At 37.8% G+C, this 20361-nt stretch overlaps 1 protein-coding gene across 1 annotated transcript; it reads left to right on the top strand.

Moving 5' to 3' along the window:
• Positions 1-18566, top strand: LOC139731279 (flavin-containing monooxygenase 5-like). Its single transcript, XM_071642166.1, has 9 exons — positions 1-127; positions 7173-7306; positions 8405-8668; positions 9523-9723; positions 10598-10653; positions 11141-11371; positions 12574-12739; positions 15521-15765; positions 16613-18566. The coding sequence occupies exons 2-9, from the start codon at positions 7192-7194 to the stop codon at positions 16931-16933; spliced, it is 1599 nt and encodes a 532-aa protein (XP_071498267.1). The 5' UTR covers positions 1-127; positions 7173-7191; the 3' UTR covers positions 16934-18566.
• Positions 18567-20361: the final 1795 nt, after the last annotated feature.

The raw sequence follows: 20361 nt of genomic DNA, 5'->3' as shown, positions 1-20361 counted from the left end.
CACATGTTGATCAACCATTCATTCAATGTTCGCACGCCAGAGCTAACGGGCTAAGGGTCAAATGTGCCTCTTTCCTGGAGTTGTGAGCTACAAACCACAGCGGTAGTCGTATACCTCCTGCATACTGGTAAGTCTCACGTAGCTACATTCTTATGATATATGTTTTTCTTGTCAATGTATTTGTTGTAACCGATAGGTATAATGATAAAGAGATTGATCTTTGAGACGATTATTACTCGATCTATTTGCCTGAAATACTTCATATTTGCACTCCCTTTCCGTTAATCGATTCTGTCACTAAACGTTTGCTTCAATACTATTTGGCAATAGACTATGTATAGAGATACATTATCAACAAGCTAAAAACGACCTCTGGAAAAAGAGTTGCTTTCTGTATTTTCTGTTATTCTAACGTGTCAATAACAAGCAAGTTTTTTAATCTTTCCGTAAAATAGCCTTTTATATAACCTTATATCATTTTGAATATAATAATTTAGAGCCAAGACGGCTGAAAGTTTGTGATAACAAGCTTGTAAAGCAGACAACTTTAAACATAATAATTTTCAAATAGTTTATTACTTTAATGTATACAATTCCTCCAACCCAAATCTGATGTCTTGCAGTATTCTTCTCCTTCCGAAGATGATCCATTCTAAACTCAACTAATGACCCTTCCCTCCCCCCCCCCCCCATTTCGTTTAGTTTTGTCGTCGATGTCATGATCACTTTAGATACGTTTCTTTGCCCGTACATGCAATATGGTAACATTTTCTGTATCTCATTAATAATGGTTTTAGCTTCTCCTTCATTTTCAACATTATTTATGAAATATCATGCTTCTTTGCTTCACAATTCACTAGTATATTGTGAATTCATATTACATTTCGATGAATTATGAAGACTGTGTATATTTCTTTGTTTGCATAATGTATTTTGTACACATATCATTTGCTGAAAATTATTTTGAACAAATGAAATGCAATGAATATCTGAATTAATAACGATCGTTAAACTTAATGTCGTGGTATGCATGAATATCCATACTCGTGTAATGACAAATTTGTTAGCTTATCAATATCGCACAATGTAGACTTCAATTGCTTCCATAATCATCATAGTATATTGCCAGAAACTACAACAGGGGGAGTGTATCAATGAGAAATACATACCACTCTGTTCGTAAAATGGGGTTTTATCGAATCCTTGTTCGCATAAAAAAAGAACAATCTATCAGGGTTTAGCACAAAATTTGCTTTGACTAACTAGGGATATTTTGATAAAAAATAATGATAATAATAAGTTGATTCGAGAACTCTTTATCTCCCGATTGTGTAGATATTGATGATGAAAGGTTATTTTACAAGCATTCACGTACTCGGAGTTAAAAACATGCTTTGTCAGAAAGCAGGCCAAAAATGATCTATCAATACTAAAGCAGACAAAATGTAGGAAAGACAATCTGTATGCTGAAGATATAACAGAATCACAATTCACACCCAAAAAAATAACTGTGATGACATCGAATATTCTAGTCATGAAAATGGTTATAACGCACCGAGTAATCATTTTCGACGTTATAGGTATATTTATGAGGAGTATACACAGCATTCTGATGTTACATTGACAAGTTCGTACTGAACGCAAGTAGGCCTGCGGCATTCAGTTTCATCGTTTTTGCTGAGAAGACTAACAGGTGAAGAGGTCAGTAATTGCGCTGGTACTAGACAACCGGAAACAAAGTTGCATTACTTAATAGAATGCGATAAATGGCGTTATAACAACTTTTATTGTAGGGTCTCTCTTTTATACTCAAAGAGCAATCTTGTGTGGCAAAAGCTGTAGAGTGTCATCCATACACATAACACGTGTTCTGCATCCCTTAACCCTGTATATTTGCGTGCGTGTGTGTGTGTGTGTGTGTGTGTGTGTGTGTGTGTGTGTGTGTGTGTTTCAAAAGTGGTTAATAGGAACTTAAATGTTCTTCGTGACTGGTCATTAGGCAAGAATTCAAATTCAACATGCTTTTGATATTTTCTTCCTTTTTTAAGTTAATGCATGAACACTCGTATACGGTGTACGAACTGCGATCTGCCACAGATTGATTCATGTATATCGTATATAAATATATAAATTAGGCTGTATATGCTGAACAAAATTTATCATATTTCTCATTTTATGAACCCACAGCGTGTAATGCATTGTCAAAAGAGCTCTTTTCATCACATGGAGTATTTTTATTTCTAAAATTTATCTTTTTGAGCTTAATGATATGAGTGCAACTGTACAGTACCACACAGCACAGTACATATCAAAAGAGGGAGAGAGAGGGAGAGAGAGAGAGAGAGAGAGAGAGAGGGAGGGAGAGAAGCATTGGCAAGGCTTTCTTGAAAAAAGTGGCTGGCCGTATATACCACATAAACCACCATTAGCAATTCGAAATCGATTTTCATTCAATACTAGGTATATCCTTAACAAAGATTTATTATTTCGTGAAGGATGTAAGCCGAAACTAATATTAGCCATGACGTTACCATTATTTTAGTAAGACATGTTCTTTGAGGGTTTGTTAAACGAAACTTTATATATTAGCCATGATCTCACTACAGTACTACCATTATTTCAGGGAGACATGTTCTGTGAGGGTTTGTGAAACGAAACTTTTATTAGAGATGACATCACTATGTGCTATCATTATTTCAGAGGGAAGTGGATTGTTGGCACTTAAGAACCAAGTATACGCCAATGTCTCTAATATTTTCGTATAATATATATAGAATGCCAAGTCATCCAAGACTCATGCGCTGTTGCATGGAATCATGGCTGAGAGAAGGCACCTTGCTTCACTTCAAAAAATAATCCGGCTCAAGCGCACGTATTTCTTCACTAATGACTGCGTATAAAACTTTTTTCCCCTTCAACCAGGACCAGAATAAAAGGGGAGGCGTATTTTTGATTGTTGTGTGTTACAATAACACGCTTGTAATTGGTATCGTGATTCTTCCACATGGTCTACAAGTCTGTCAATCTCCAATTTTTTATAATCACACTTAGTATGTTTTATAATGTTTATTATCTTTGTTTCTGTCACCATCATCATCATCATCATGATCATCATGATCATCATCATCATCATCATCATCATCATTTCATTCTCGTTATGGAGGAATTACGAAGTATAGACAAATTAGAATATGGGTCTGGAGAAAAATCTTCTCCTTTTTCCCCACATCGAGATTGTAATGATATATACCAATACTATCTACTGACCTAAGGAATGATTCTTTTCCGATCCTTGTTTTGTGAGCATGATTGCTCTGTCTTTTCCTTTTTACACAATATGTGTACGAAAGAACTTTTCTTTTTTCTCAGTACGTTAGGCACTTCACTCGATTTCAAAGCGGCATAATGCATAAGCTTGCCCGACGTAACAATTTATAGAATTCATGTTCAAATAGAGAATGAACTTGCGTTTAGATCAGGTGATCAGAATACCCCATCAGTTGACAATTTACCAGGCATCCATTTCATTGTTTTGTATTGAATGCAATAACAGCCTATTTCCTTTTGTATTGCGAAATACCATTCTGCTGTCAGGTGGATGTGCTGGCAAGCACCATTAAGATAAGGATCACATGAATAATCATCGCACCACAGATGCATATCTCAGTGAATTTACAAACCAAAATGCCTGTTGGTACAATGACCTTTTTCTGCTCATGCGCAAAGTGGAATTACGAACTGGTCTATTATTGTACCTTATCTTAATTCGTCCACTGCTTTCCGTACCATCGTCGTACATACATTAATACAAAATAGAAATTATCATTTGATAGAATATTATGCAATTATTTTGTGTTAAAAAAAAATAAAATGACGCGAGATAAAATATTCATTAACTGACGTGATAATTTCGATACTTCGGTTTAGCTTAATTGTAGTTTTATATGATTGCAGTAGCTGTATCAAATGAATGATTAAGGGACTTTATTCAAGAGAATAAGAGAAAAAAGAAAACAGGGAGGTGAACTGCTTTTGATTGTAAGAGATGTAAATGTGAAGGGGAAAATAATAGCACCTATACCATAATCGTTTGTCAATGTAGATTAATCCAGGAAGTATACTGTATGGTGATACGTGTAACACGTAATTAAATCTCTTCGACTAGACTTAGCTTGTGAAAATCACTGAGAGTAGAGTTTTGTGACTCGTCCTATCTAGTCACTTCTTCAGCTCTGACTGGCTGGCGAGTATTATCGTCTTTTTTGCTCTGAACATGATTATTTTGTCGCCATTTTGTCCGGGCATGCAACTTATTTACATGATGCATAACTGCCGAGCTTCTCGTTCGCTAAACCGCCTATAGAATATCACAACTCTCAAAACATCGATATGTATTCAAAGTGATATGTATTTATGACAGCTACATTTTACACGAATATACGGAGACTTCAAGGTTCTAATCTCGGTAATGGGTTCCGGTAGTATATGTTCCACTTTTAGGATCACGTATATAAGTGCAATTACAATCATTGTAAAAGAATGTATTGCTGTTTGTATGAACATAAATTCATTCGTTAGGAGTAAGACGTTGTTACACGAGATTGAGATGGCCCATATCATATTGCAGTATGTAGGAGACATAATCACAGCACATAGGGAGCTGTATAGCATGAAATAGCCTTTCATCGGCATATGATTCGGCTTTAATTTTCATAGTTTAAATCTTGTTACAGCTTTATTACTCGTGGTCGTTCCATTTTATGTTACCATTTGGCAAGACTCCACGAAACATGTTATCTTTCTTTTCAAGCAACTGATCATCTACTGCTGCCTGTCTTATGGCCTAAACATAATCTTTTTTTCTTAAAACACATAAGGAGGTTAATCTTCTTGAGTTTAGTGACAAGTTATTGCAGTTGAATAGTTTTGGACAATTTGGTCTTAAGAATTCTTACGGCAGCTTGTAGATCTAGGTTGGATGGTAATACACAAATGGCATCAGCAAAGATATCATAGTAATAACTTGGGTTTTTTTCATCCAAAATTAATGTAAAGTACATTTTGTGCAAGTCTTTTTAACAAATTGGAGAGACTTGGGAGAATAGAAACAGGTCGCTAGTTTGAAATAGCGAAGGAACCATATTTTCCATTGTTATGGCAATATTTATTGCAATATGTGTGCGATAGGGAATACCCCGGAAAAGTGCTATATTGCAAATGTGTGTTCGTGGTGTTAGTATGATTACCACTAAAGATTTGTTTTAACAAGTTTCACACCCACACGAAAGATTAGATTTCAGTGAGTTTACCATACCATGATTTCTGCTCCATCTATGTCCTTGTAAAGTAAGGCATTGTCACATCGATGGCGTGTGTTGCAGTTTCATTTTTTTCTTGTTTCCCTTTTTTCTTCTTTTTCCTTTTTGTCGTTCCCTCCTGTTATTTCATTTTATGTCAGTTGACATTGGTTTCTCTGATTTTGTTTCATATATTTGTTTGTAGTTTCATGAAGTCGTTATTCGTTCTCATGTATTTCTGAGGGTCCCATATGGTACAAGCTTGGCTTTTTAGTGGGATCCTCCATTTTCATTCCCATCCTTGTACTATGCATATTATGTCTGTATGTATATACCTTAAAAATGCAATCATGTTGTTACTCATGATCACATGTATTTTGTTATTGTACGTTTTTGAAATTATTACAAATATGTTCTGTAAATGCATTGTATATAATTTTCCCTGTTTATTTAATGGAAATGAAAATAAAATTGAATTGAACTGAACTGAATTTGGCAGGAATAGATAACATCTGTGTCAGTCTGATCTATGCTGGACCAAAACGATTGAACTAATCTTGATTTTCAAAGCGCTCTGCCGTGTCTGTATCAGGATCACATAACGAGTGTCCTTTGTGCATTTTATGATAATAGACAGCATTTCTCTGGTTGCTCAATGTTTCATTGATTGCACTGCATGTAGGTGACAAAATTACCATCGTGTGTATCATTTGTTTCCTGGCTATTCAGTCTTCGAGGTTACCTAATAAAGTTTGTTGACTTTTTCCTAGCGCATAATACGTATTTCTTCGGGGAAGTTTCTCAGGAATTACGTACACTATATACGTATTGGTGATTTCTCTCAAAGAACACCAAATACTCGTGGAGTCATCTATATAGTCCTTGATTTTCCCCGTGTATTTTTTTTTTTAAAGATTTAGGGACATGTTTGCTGAAGTCATAATAGAAAGATCCCCCCCCCCCAAAAAAAAAAACCTCTCATTATACACTTTTAAGCTAAATTTGGCTCAGTGCAATCCATTAGCCTATTCCAAGTATCAATTTTGCAACTCATTGTATAGCAATATTCACCGGAATTAATAACCCATGTGTTTTTTCATGGTCTTGGGATGATTCATTTTACCACACATTAAGAGGCCAGAGTTTGGTTTGCCTTCATTAACATTAGTAAATGTAATTTGTTCCTTCAATATACAAACTGACACTTATTGTCCATGCGGCCTGGTTTTCAGGAGAATGCGTCTGTAAGCAAGCGAAATCAGATTCACGGAAGAGATAGGGAGCGAGGAAACTCAGAGTATAGGAAGTTACATGTGTGATCAAGAAGTAATGCGATATCATAACTCATCGTAACCACGTATATCATCTAAAAAAGACGGCAGCTATTATGAATGCCTGCATATTTGAGGATATGGCATTAAACACGGGTACGGCATTAAACACGGGTCGTTCCCATCAAGATCGTGACTCGTATGGGGTCCGCCTAGAATCTGGCAACCTGCAGGTATGTAGGTGGGATGAATACCTGTAGTAGGCCTAACTGGTTACTCGGGTCAATCTGACATCATCAGACATCATCGATTCCCATCGTCCCGTGTCTGTCTTTTGAAATCCAGCTATTTATCAGTCCATTGTAGAAAATATAGCCTTATACACACTTATGGTGTATGTAATACACCAGTGCGTGTGTGGGGTACGTTTGTATTTGCATACGATACCTTAATGAACTGGTTCGCCTCTTGGTCTTTACTTCTCACGCATCATTTTCCCCTCTGTTTTCTTCGTTTTATTCTGGGGGCTCACGTTCACATGTTTCTGGTGTATCTGTTTTCGGGAATGTATGTATGATCTTGTGCGTTCATTATCTGTGCACAGTGATCTTGCTGATACCATCATGACTGTCAAGAAAGTGGCTGTTATCGGCGGAGGGGTCAGCGGCCTTGTGTCCATTAAAACGTGTTTGGAGGAGGGTTTTGAACCAGTGTGCTTCGAACAGACCGACCAATACGGTAAGTCACGAGAGATGTAATCAGCTCTTTAAAATCAAATTAAATGTAACTTTATTCTCCGAAAACCTTAGATGGAGAAATCCAATCAATCTGTTCTTCTGAGCATATGTTTCAAGCCATGCACTATATTTAGTTACGTGGGGAAAACCTCAACAAGCTTTGTCGTTGATTGAGATAAATTTTGTTGATGAAGATGTAAACAACTGCATAAGCACGAACTATTAGTAATTGGTCTATTTGTGAATCGTAAGGTTTGTTGTATTTGTCGATATACTTGATGATCGACAATGTATAAAGATCAAATAAAATTAAACGTATGATCAAGAAGCCCTATAGGATCCCACATTATCAGTGACTGCTTTTCCATTTAAAGTAAAATCACACCCCAAGTTCGAATCGATTTTGATGGATGGAGTAAACTTAAAAAGAAACACAACCGTAAAAGTTTCCCATTCTCTTGCACACAAATCTTCACTATGATATTTTGTTGTTGTTGTTGTTGTTGTTGTTGTTGTTGTTGTTGTTGTTGACATGAATGGAGAAATGATGGCCTTAATATTATCAACGTGATCGATTTTTGCTTAAGATCCAGCAGTTTGGAAATGTCAAATTCGCTGAAATATTCGGAGAAAATGTTACAGATTTCATGAATGTCGTGAGACGATCACCATGTCAAGATTGCATGATTACCCTTGAAGTCCGTTCGGCCACTCGCTTCTGAATTAAGTTCTACAAATCGTACATGATTCTTTATCTCTCTTATCATTTTTCTGAGCACTGAATACGTTTCTTCGGACACAGGTTTGGCAGAACTATCTTTGATTTTCTCGCCTGTCCATATATTTGATATATGCATTGTTGCATGTTATAAATGTAATTTGTGTGGAAATTTTGATAATGAAATGAAATGAAATATCAGTAGAACTTAAAAGTCATGGTCATCAAGAAGGCCCTAAATGCAATTTGCTTATACACATTGATTCATATTATATTCACGTTTTCATTATTTGTTTTATTTACTATTACTTAATCAGTCTATTCATTCATTTATTCATTCATTCACTTCACTTCACTCCTTCCTCTTTGTCTATTCCAAAGGTGGAATCTGGGTGCTGAGGGATGAGAAACCTACTGGGCCATGTCCTGCGGCTGGTGTATACGACAGCCTCCTTACCAACTCCAGCAAGGATATGATGTGCTTCAGCGATTTTCCCTTTGAGGGAAGTTTGCCTCCGTATCTCCGGCGCAAAGACCTCCTCGAGTACTACCGGGCATACACGCGGCAATTCGATCTCGAGCGATACATACGGCTGAACACGTTCGTCAAAGCCGTTGAACAGACGGACGACTTCGAGCAAACAGGTGAGGAATATGACGTAGAGCGGGAAGACAATCCTATCATCAGTCGTTGACTCATGCTCGGGCATTACCGTGGTTCAAAATTTATTTCTCGAGGAGCAACGCAGGGAAATATCATGTGCCCCGGTTGTTTTCAACTCAATCATATATTACTGGTACTTGCTAGTAATCATGTTATTATGACGTCATAATTAACTATAGAAATGACGACTTTTGTAGGAGTTGGGGCTTTGTAGTCATAAAGAATGATATTATGATCTCTGCTTGTACAGTGTATTTATTTCTTTTTCTTACCAACGAGAATGTTTATTGAGACGGTGGCAAATTCCCTCATCTAATCGACACAGAAATCCATTGCCTTGTGATATAGGAATACAAGTCAGAGTGCGTGAAATGACTGGTAGACTGTTTCCACATCCACTCTATTTAGCCACAAAAAATTGTTGTTGTCGTTTGGGTTTTTTCTGACGAGAATTTCGTTTCGAACAAAAGGCATGCCCCGAAGCTGCTGAGCATCTCATTCTGGTTCAAGAAATCTTGCTCGATGTGCGATGCTCGATGCGTGGACACTGGTCGGACGTTTGAATGTGGAATAAAAAATGGCGTCGAGTAAGGGCGATCCAAACCATCCCGTTCCCTTACTTTTTAATTTTAAAAGCTGTTAACGCTTTCAGTGTCATGCAAACTTGGTTATCAGTATACTCCAATACCGATTGCGCGCATGCAATGTTATCAATTTCCTTACGAATGGATTATAGCATTTTGACACTTAAATCTTTGTGTGACACCGTATTAAGAAACAAAAGGCAAAAAAAAATAAATGTGATAAGTACTTAAATGACAATATCTGTGTACAGGTCAGTGGCGGGTTACAACGCAGACGGAAGGGCGATGTGAGGAGGAGGAAATATTTGATGCCGTATTCGTCTGTACGGGTCGGCATACTGAAGTGTCCATACCGGACGTTCCCGGGATGTCAGACTTTCGCGGGAAAATCAAGCACAGCGGCGACTTCAAGAATGGACGAGAGTATGCCGATAAGACGGTTGTTGTCGTCGGTAAATTAAATCATTTTTTTCATTGAAACAAAGTACGGGACCCCTTATGTATATGACAACGATTTGGAAGGTTTTGCGACTTTAGATAAAGTGCTTTGTACACTGTCAAAACTTCACTTGTTCATATCATGGGAATTGTATGAATGTCTCATATCGATAGAGTAAATGGTCATACTGAGGATATTTTACAAGATGATTTATGACACTGTCAAGCGCTGAAACCAAAGCGCATTAACTACTCCTCTGATGTAACTGCTTTCGCCAGTTGCTTTAAAGGGACTGTACAGTACTGGTTGAGGTGCGGATTCATGTTTCGAATATTCTTAAGTGAGATAATGAGAAACCTCTCATGAAATATGAAAGAGCATGTAATTTTAAGAAGGATTCAACGTTTATTTGATGAAAATTGGTTTTCAAATGGCTGAGATATCAAAAAAGTGATAATAATAAAAGGCGACAGGCCACAACTTTATTAGATCTCCTTGTTTCACCTTGTTTTTGGATATCTCAGCACTTTCAAAACCGATTTTCATCAAATAAACTTTTGATACCCCTTATAATGCATGCTCTTTACATCTCATAGAGTGGTTTCTGAATATCTCGCAAAACGTTAAAAGCTAAATCCTCACCTCGACCAGAACTGTACACACCCTTTAAATTTGGTAACATCGCATGATGCATTCTGCATGCCGCCATTTCGCTTGTCTGTTAACATGAATGTATGCTAATCATAACATAATGATATTGTATCTATGAGAGATAGAGGGGAGATGGTTGTTGAACGTATTCAAGTCAATAATTCACAGAAATCTGGACACAGTGTATGTTGATCATAAAGCTTATGGTACACTGTATTTCCATTCTATATACTTAGGTGGGTCACATTCTGCTGGTGATGTAGCAGTTGACATTAGTCGACACGCAAAGCAGGTAATGTCACCTTGTGTGTTTTTATATTTGCAATGCAGAGGTTTCGAGCGGATACGTTTTCCTTGTCTGTACAGCTGTAAGGCATGTATAATGATTGTATGTAATCAAATGAATGTCACGAACCGACTACAACCTGTTGGTTACGTGTCATCAAGTGAAACACAATTAGAAACTGTCGGGGGAAAACTGTGTGATTGTACAATGTCGTACTGCTATGATAGACTATTATTCACTTCACGATGAAAAAGGATAACTTAGATTTGTATTCATGTCAGTCATATCTACCAACATGTATCATGGATTTATGTCAAATTGATCCATAGTGTTTTCACTGCTGCTGACAGGGTAGAGGTTTGGTGTGGTTGTTTGATTTGATGGCGACCAAGATTTGATGTTGGTGGCTCACGTTCGCAGACATTAAGATACATGAATTTGATGTCTGTTTTCCCCCATCTTCTACCTATCTATTGTTTTCCCCGTCTTTTAGACGTATCTATCCACGAAAACAGGTGCATGGGTACTTCCCCGGGAGGGTCCGGGTGGCACGCCCATTGACACCTTCGTCAACCGACGGCTGGCCGGACTATTGCCGAGGCCAGTGTTTCGAAACTTGATACGGCTGCACGTCAGAGAGCGCATGAACATGGATCAGCTCGGGCTGCAGTCGGAGAGACCGCTCTTCCAGACCACGAGTCTTATGGTCAACGATGAGATTGGGGTGGGTGCAAGTAAGATAGTAACCATAGCAACGTTTAACCCACTCGCTGGTTAAAGACATTAATTGACATTGCGATGGCTAGGACTATATTTCTGAAATTGTTTCCAGACAGAATTTCCGGACAGTATTTCGAGACAGAACTGTACGATGATATTCAAATGCATGAAAAATGCTAAAACACCATTATCATACTGAATTATTATAGTCTTACATGGGAAATATTGAGTACGACATATAGGGCCTATTCTGTCACTTACAAATATGCAAAGTATTTAGAGTTGAATTTCAACTCATTTCATTTTAGTAGCTTCATATCATTGTCCCTCAGATAGGACATAAAATGGGGGGTCCCGTGTATGAGAGAGTAACAACTCATGCACGTAAAAGAACCCGCTTCATTCACTCATCGCAAAGAGCAGGGTGTTTACCCGGTGAAGTGGTCCTACCTCACATTACAGCTGAATATGGGCTATCCAGCCATCTTCATAGATGGAAAATGAACAAACAAGCGAAAAAGAAAACAAAAACCGTGCTGTTATAGACTCATTTTACGCAGAGGGTAACACCGTGACAAAACATAAACACACACACACACACACACACACACACACACACACACACAACAGAAACAGTATAGGCCTAAAGGGAATAGAACTTCATCAGTTAATGTTTACGAGGTCAACGACAATGGTACAGACAACGATAAACTCTTGTGAAAGCACTGATAACATCAGTTAACGTCAGTGAAAATCTTCCATGGAGCATTTCTGAAGTACGTTTCCCTGCTTAAATTTCTTTGAATGATACCACAGTCAGCGACAGTGAGAGTGGGATGAGATATAAAAAGAGTAATCCTTTTTTTTTCAGGACCTGGGTATTTGTGCAAAGTTTATCGTGTCACTGCGGGCAACCAGGTATAGCCTGGTAGTAGTGTAGTAGTACCCGGAAGGCATGGAAGGCAGAATGAAAGGTTCAATTCCTGCCGGTTCCTTTTTCCGACATGTTTGTTAACCCGTTAAAGACTGGTCCCGAGTGTACCACTACTCGGGCAGGTGTCTATGGGAAACGTGTGTTATAGCACAATCAGCGGGTTAAAATTTTAAGATCAGCAGATCACAAATACATTTGTACAGAGGTTGACAATTGAGATTAGTGTTACTATAGACAAGGCTGCATCATTGTTTTATTTCTTTCCCCTCCAGATTCGCATCTGGTGCGGCTCCTTGAAGTCGAAACCAAAGATCGCCCAGTTTACCGAGACCGGCGTCGTATTCGATGACGGCACTGAAGTCGATGACGTCGACGCAGTCGTTTTTGCCACTGGATTTGAAGCAAAATTTCCGTACTTGGACGAATCCATTCTCAGACGTGAGTCTAGCCAGATTAGAAATTTATGACTTGATTGAATTTGTATACTTTCCTCGACCAAAGATAGGGAGGATACAGTGTACTGGAATAAGACTACTCTAAATCTTTATCCTGTCACATGCTTAACATTGTAGAAATCTTTGGTTGCCAAGAAGCAAAGAGCAAAACTTATGAAAACGCAAAGAAAACATTAAACTTGCGGCAGGAAGTTGTTTAACGTTTTGAAACTATACCGCATAACGATCGAGAAAACGCCCAAAATGTTGCGGGTAGATTAGGAAAATTTTACAGAAATACTGGTACGTTCTCGGTATTGAAGAACCCGGGATTGGTGAATAATATCAAAACTGGTGTTTTGATCGTGTAGTAACATTTTGAGTGTAATTTTCCATTTTGAGATTAGGTCAGCTTGGCAAACAACCTAGGGTATGTCAGATTTTTTTAAAAGTATGAAGAAGAAAGGATATTGAAATGAGGAGATCTTGTACAGAATTTTCGACTTTGATTCCAACATGTTTGATTCTGAATGTAAACAGTGCAAAAGTGCTGAAAACTGTTTAGAGTTTAACTTATCAAGTTATTAGATCGTTTTGCCCATAAACGATAATTGAATCGAAGAAATAATTCCGTCGTCGGAAGCACAAATGGAAAAGTAACGTTGCTAGAACCACGTAAACTAAGCTCTAACGCATGTAGTTTTATGTGTGTGTGTGTGTGTTTTTCGTGTGTGTGTGTGTTTTTCGTGTGTGTCTGTTTGTTTGTATGTTTGGATTTTTTTTTGGGGGGATTATATCTGTTTTTGGTTTTAGGATAGCTAGTTAAGAAGAGTTCGAATATTGTACCGCAATGAAACATCAATGGAGGAAGAAGCAAATTAATGTGATAAACCCAGACAAACAAAGGTAAAACAAAGCAAAGACTACGACTACCGCAATACAAGGAAAGGAAGTGGTTATTTAATAACAGAATAAAAGGGTGATCAAATTAGATTTAGTTCAACTCCCAATTATCCCCAGTACAAGGAAAGTCTCCAGTCCTCTGTTGACTACCATAATCCTATATCTAGCGGTTTGCCGGTGCTTTTTTGACGGGGGAGAGGGAGGGTATTTACTTTCATTGGGCAGTCAAGGTAAGTCAAAAAGTGATTATTAAACCTGCAATAAAATCGTGGAATATAGAATTACACTCATACCTAACCAGTAAAATTAATTAGTGAAAATTGAGCCAAAAACGGTATAGCTTTAAGGCCGTGTCACACCAGCCTTGAGTGCGACTTGCAAAGAACAATTTTGACTACCCGGAGGTCCCCGTAGATATCCGCACATGACAGTACCTAGCATGTATCTCAAAAGTAGTCGCCCGGAGGTGCGCACGCATATTTTTTTACCCGCAACCGTGTTTAGGCCCTGTCACACCTTTCCGGGCAAGCTACTCGGGTTTGTTACGTGTAGGGATTTTCTAGCATACCTGACATTCCTGAGGGCGGAAAAGGATTTGTGCGAGTCAGCGCATGTGTCTTATTTGCTGGACGCGTTATACTTGCGAGTATACTGTGTGACCTTTGTACCAGTCGCGTGGGGGCTGACAACTTAGTGAAGGAATTCCTCTAATGGAATGGCTGAAATCTCACAGAATTTCATTATCTTGGCTGCATACGGGACTGCGAAGTACCTGCGTGGGAATTGCCTGGGAAGTGCTGCCGCTAAGGGTATCCTACTGGCGTTCTGCGTGGACCTCTACGGGCATTCCCGCGACTCACCCGGAAAAAGTTTTGGTCATGCTCAAAACTTGGCTGCGGTTAAATCGGACTTGCGTGAGCACCTCCGGGCAACTACGCGCTAGATACTGTCAGGTGCGGACCAAGTGCGGCGAGCTCCTTGGAGTAAATTTGTTTCCCCGCAAGTCAAGCCGCAGAGGTTCCCCCATACGGTATGACAAGGCATGAATGAAAATTGCAAACATTCTTGTTCGCCCGCTGAAAATCTTCTACGTGCTGGAAACTACCTCCTCGCCACAAGCCCGCGTTATGGTGTGACACGGCCTTTACATGTTTACCGTGGTTCGTGTACGTGAATGGCAGGAGTGGTCTGCTAGTTATATATAATTTTATCATCTCTCCCTAGTATGAGTCTTTCTGAAGGGACTTAAAGTGTTGAATGCTCCTCCTCAATTTATAATGATATACACGTATATATACATCAAAAGAGTAATATAATTATCAGACATTATACTGATGTTGAAAATTTACTGAAATCAGACATTACACGAGAGTTAGAATTTGACGTTTGCTTGTTACTTATTTTTAAAAAAAAGCACCGGCAGTTGCCACAATTATAGATGCAAATCCCTTGATTTGATGATGCCATCATCTTATAGCTATTTGTCGTAAACTCCTATTCTATATGTTTTCTACGTATGAAAATACATTTTAGTATATTTTATCTGCATCTATACTGCCATTTATCTTCTTGCATTATCATTCCGAAATTCTGAAATACTTCAACGCAAGAATATGATTTCTTCTCTTATTTGGATGAATTTCCGTTCAGGAAATCAAAGATCTATAAATCACATGACTGTACAATAATACTAAATTTTCTATCAAATTTGAAAGAAATTGTCACTACGCTATGTAATTTATCATACTTTGCTTGTAAAGAGAGTTTGAGCATAGCTTTTAATTTATATTTAATTTACGTCTGTAGATAAATACAATGTAATTGCAAACCAACGTCAACACCGAAGATAACGTGCAATGGTCTTTCTTTACCTGAAATACAGACAACCATCCCGACCCGGAGCTCTACTGGCACGTCTTCCCTCCCCGCCTGGCCCGTCACACCATGGCAGTCATTGGTATTGTGGCCTCGGTCGGAGCTCAGGGCCCAGTCTATGAGATGCAGGCACGGCTGGCGGGCCGAGTCTTCAAGGGAGCCGTACAGCTTCCAGGGCAGGACGAGATGCTGGCAGATGTAGCCAGAAGAAAGGGCATGTACTTCAAGAACTTCGGCAATCACAAAGTATTCGTAAGTGCACCCAACTACAACCTTGTAACCATGATTCACATTTCGCACTCATTATCAAGGAATTGAGAATAGAGCTTTCTTATACTTTAGACATGGCAGGCAGTAATTTCATATTTTTAATCACTTTCGTATTATCAGCATCTGCTTTCGATATTACTAAATTTATTTAAAAAAATCAGAGCCTTTCAGTCACACACGCCATCTTTATAATGATATGATTTCTGTGTTGTATTGAGATATAACTTGTGTATAACTTACATTTCTTATTTCATTTTTTGATTTTACTGTGGATGTATGTGTATGTGTAGGCCCTACTTGTTATTGTACTTTTATACAAATCTCCTACAAAGATCGTTTAGAGTGATGTCACAATAATATACGAAGTTGAAGGATGTTATTACAGTTAAGGAACTTGAGGCTTCATTCGTCTACAAGTTCACATACATAGAAGGTAATTCAAAGGTGGACAAGTCAACTGCTCAGCCCTGCTGTATGACAAACTATGTCGTGTTATGTGCGCTACTGTGGATTATTTATCATGAATATGGTTGTCCCTGTCAAGCCCTCAACTTTTCAAATATTTCATTCATTAATTTCACAAATTTCATTTCACTAATTCGTTCATCAAATTTATCTTACTATTAAAGATAAGATTCTTTCATCTTCATGAGCATTATTTCGTAGGGATAGAAACTGTGATGTGATTTGAACACGTAAAAACGTTTATGTGACGTGGAATTTTCATTCCGGTTATAACGTGGGTTTTCTTTTTATCATTTCTTGGCAACTTTTTGTTGATTCATTTTGTTCTTAATTTGTTGTCCATACTCTTTTTCTCGTCGATCAGTTTCCACCCATTCCGTACATGGACATGATTGCGATGAAGCTAGGATGCAGACCTGCCTTTAAAGATCTCCTGAAGACGGATCCATCCCTGGCATACAAGTTTATTTTTGGGCCAAACTTCCCCATGTTCTATCGTCTGGTCGGTCCACACGCCTGGCATGGTGCGCGGGACGCGATTTTTCGCGCGCCCGCAGACACAGCGAAGGCAACGAAGACGCGCAGCGTGACGAGCCCCACCCCGGATATCCCAGACACTCGCATCTTTGGAAAGCTCATGATGGCCGTTGTCCTTATCGTACTGCTCATTGGCATTTTGGCGTAAAGCTGGAAATTCAGGAATAGATGAGAATGAACTAAGAAGTATACTTTGGAAACTATGCTGCAAACAGATATGCATTGAACGCAATAGCTCAGCTAAGGTCGAAATGATGTGAAGGCATAGAGATTATACTGAAGTTATATATATCTACGTGTGAAGAGATCCAAAGTAAACAGCAACAACCTACAACACGCTGTATGAAGAAGAAGATGGACAGATGCATTAACAAAATCCATACATCCTGCTTCATCATATAGCCTTGTATTTGATTGTGCGCTGACTTGTCACCTTCCATGATCTTTACGATGAATACACTTGCAATACCATATGCAGCGTATAGCTGTCTTCCAGTGTTTATCAGTTAAATCTTGTCACGGCTACTGTAGAGCTGTAATAATGTGATGAAAAGAAAATGTTTATGCAACACAAAACCACTGTAGGGCTATAAAATTTGAATGAAATGGTCCAACGTTATCGGTGTATAAGACAGATATGAGTTGTCTTCTATTTCATGTTCAGAAGGTGTGAAGAGCAACATTTCATAAAGTATCGTACAGTAATTTAGATTTCATTTTCCAGTTGCTGAGCCTGTGTATTGGGAAATGTTATTGGGGACAAGCAAAGATCCAACTTGGAGCTCAGCCGAGGATTCTCAAATAAAATTCTCAAAATGTTGCAGAGAGAGAAAATTAATCATTTAAATGATAATATGTTGTCTCACATGTCCATCTTTTGAAGATTTCACAGAGATTAATTCTTTTAAAATCTAGTAAAATCTGTCAAAAGCCACTTAGGGTGAATGAGTACATTTTTGCTTCCTCTGTCCAATTGTATGTATGTGGTGGAGTTATTTGGGGTATCTCCTCACGACACCTTTACTTGATTGAGATGTACATTCCTTATTCTATTATCACAGTGTCGTTGTACTATTATGTAAGTTAACTGTCGATAATCTACCTGTATCTTCCATTTACCGCTATGTTACAGTATTTGTAGTTTGTCAGATTACCTTTCCTTTACATCATTACCTGGGCATCATGCATATTTGGGCTACTCAAACGTTCTCTACGATCTTGGTAATACATGGAAGTTTAATTTTATTGCTGAGATTACGTACAGTACGATCATACCGATTGTTCAGAGAGGATTCTTCTTGCGACGTAAAGTGAACTTTCCCAGCATAGAATTGTGTTTAATGTATTTTGTTTTGTCATTGAATTTCACGTTCACCCAGATACTGGTAACTGGTACAGTGATTATTCAAATTATACGAATGGTGGGTTATGACGCCCAAGTTTTACACGATACAGAAAATGATACAAAATGATGCAAATGCCAACGAAAAATGAGTTCCGATTAGCAGCCACTTCAATGTAAAGACGAAGAGTGATGAGAAAACTTGATTGGTTGGTCATGATGTTGATAATGAAAATAATAATGATCCTCACATATGTAATCTTGTTCTCACAATTTACGATATACATGATCTATAGAATATACATGTTGTGTAAGATCACTTCAAAACGATTATCTATTTTTGTGGGTTTTTTTTATTTAAAAGAGATCTGACAACTAATTGAAATTTCTCGAAAAGAGTAACAAAATAGAGACAGCGGAAGAACAGTATATTATAACGAAAAATTGTGAACTGTGAAACGATATTTACTTGTGATGCAGCTATACTATTGTGATATTTTTGTGATTATTGATTTTTGCTATGTTGAATCACCATAATGAAATAAATTCCTCGTATGAGCAAATATATATATATATGTATCTATACAGTATACGTGTGTTCATCACAAATAAAACAATGGCAATATATACAGCGCCTTCGGAGGTATCACATGAGGAAAAACTGTGAAATTGACTAATGAGGCAGCTGCACTGTCATGTTCAATCCTAACGGTAAAACTAATTTCTGCTATCATCCGTATATGTAATTAATGATATCACTTTCTGACTAAAATCAGTAATTATGGTCACGGTTATCATTCAGCGACTCTTTTGAGTAGGTGAAACATTATCATGATTGTAAAGTACTTTAGAATGTTATAATCAACATTAACTGTGACTAAAAGTCGAGAATCATGGAAAATGAGATGAATAGACAAACTACAGAAAATCAGTTTTCATTGACAACTTGATAACTCGACTACACCCTAACCAAACCTCTGAATGTATGAATGTTTTCAAATTCGAGACGTTTTGTTCTGTACGCAGCCTGTTATCTTGGACTTAATATTTAATTTCTTTCGCCATCGGAAACTCCAGAACCTGGTGAATTTAAAGATATCCGAGATTTAAAAGAAAAATAGGTCCGTTACTTCATCCAGGTTTGTGAGAAGATAAGTCTGTAACGTAATATGGTAATGTATTTTGTGCTGTTCATGTTGTTAGCTAATTTTTGTATTGACAAATGAAGCAAACATATATGGCATCGTGACAAAGCGGACACTGGCTTTGTCGCCGACATAGATACTTAAACACTCAACACTCTGATACACCATCATGCACGTCCTGTCAATATTGAAGTTGAGATAGGGAACTGTGACCTTTTAGCTCTTAGACTTTTTATGTGAATTGGTACACTGGCAGATCTATCTACTTCATTTGACATGAATGATAATGATGACATATTTTTTTCAGATTAATTCCTTTCCGTCTTTTGGTCTGTTTTATCAACATTTATCTAGTACATGTGAGTTTTAGCCCCTGAAACTAGTCGTCCATAATGATACCAATTTAAATTTCGAAAACCGTTACGTTCAGGATCACTCACGGCCTCCGTCACTTAACCCTTACGTGCACTGACCGTGACTGGGGTGCTTGCTGGGGGAGGGGTGTTGGTGTGTAAAGTTTATTTCTCTGGTCGGGTTTATAATTATATCCTCTGTCTCATTTCACTGAAATCTACTTCTCCCTTCCATGAGTAAAAGTTGTAAGAAAACGATAGTTGCTGAAGGATTAATTGAGGTTTAGTTTGTTTTGTGTTGTTTTGTTTTGTTTTGTTTTGTTTTGTTTTGTTTTGTTTTGTTTTGTTCTTGTTCTTGTTTTTGTTGTTTTTGTTTTTTGAGTGGCCTGGCATCGGTGGGTCGTCAAGCATGCGTCAACCTCTGCAACCTAAATTATCACGTATAAATAGGTCCTACGTTTTTATTGTACACATGAACCTCGTTGTTTACCAATGTTTACTCGGAACTTTGCTACTTGGTTCATGTACTGTACATGTTTTCCATTAGTTAAGAAATACATGTAGACCACCCTACATTTGTTTCCCTGAACATTGTGAAAAGGTTGAAGAAAAAATATTAAATGAAAAGCTCTGAAATGGAAACAAAAAAAAAATCTGCTTACTTTGTTCTTCGTTATTTGGACTTCAGCGATAATCTACAAACCAACATATTTCACTCCATCCCACATAAAAAGAA

The sequence above is a fragment of the Diadema antillarum genome, unplaced genomic scaffold, assembly GCF_040938485.1.
Source record: "Diadema antillarum isolate AM-2024a unplaced genomic scaffold, OU_Dant_1.0 seq00000368_RagTag, whole genome shotgun sequence".
Taxonomy (NCBI): Eukaryota; Metazoa; Echinodermata; class Echinoidea; order Diadematoida; family Diadematidae; genus Diadema; species Diadema antillarum.
Note: the sequence above shows the minus strand (reverse complement) of the source record. Positions and strands in the feature narration are given on the sequence as shown.

Bases quoted from the DNA above. Each gene is read 5' to 3' on its own strand.
- LOC139731279 (XM_071642166.1), top strand. From the start codon at position 7,192: ATGACTGTCAAGAAAGTGGCTGTTATCGGCGGAGGGGTCAGCGGCCTT. The intron at 11,372-12,573 runs GTGGGTGCAAGT...TTTCCCCTCCAG, and splicing joins TGGTCAACGATGAGATTGGG to ATTCGCATCTGGTGCGGCTC. The intron at 12,740-15,520 runs GTGAGTCTAGCC...CCTGAAATACAG, and splicing joins GGACGAATCCATTCTCAGAC to ACAACCATCCCGACCCGGAG.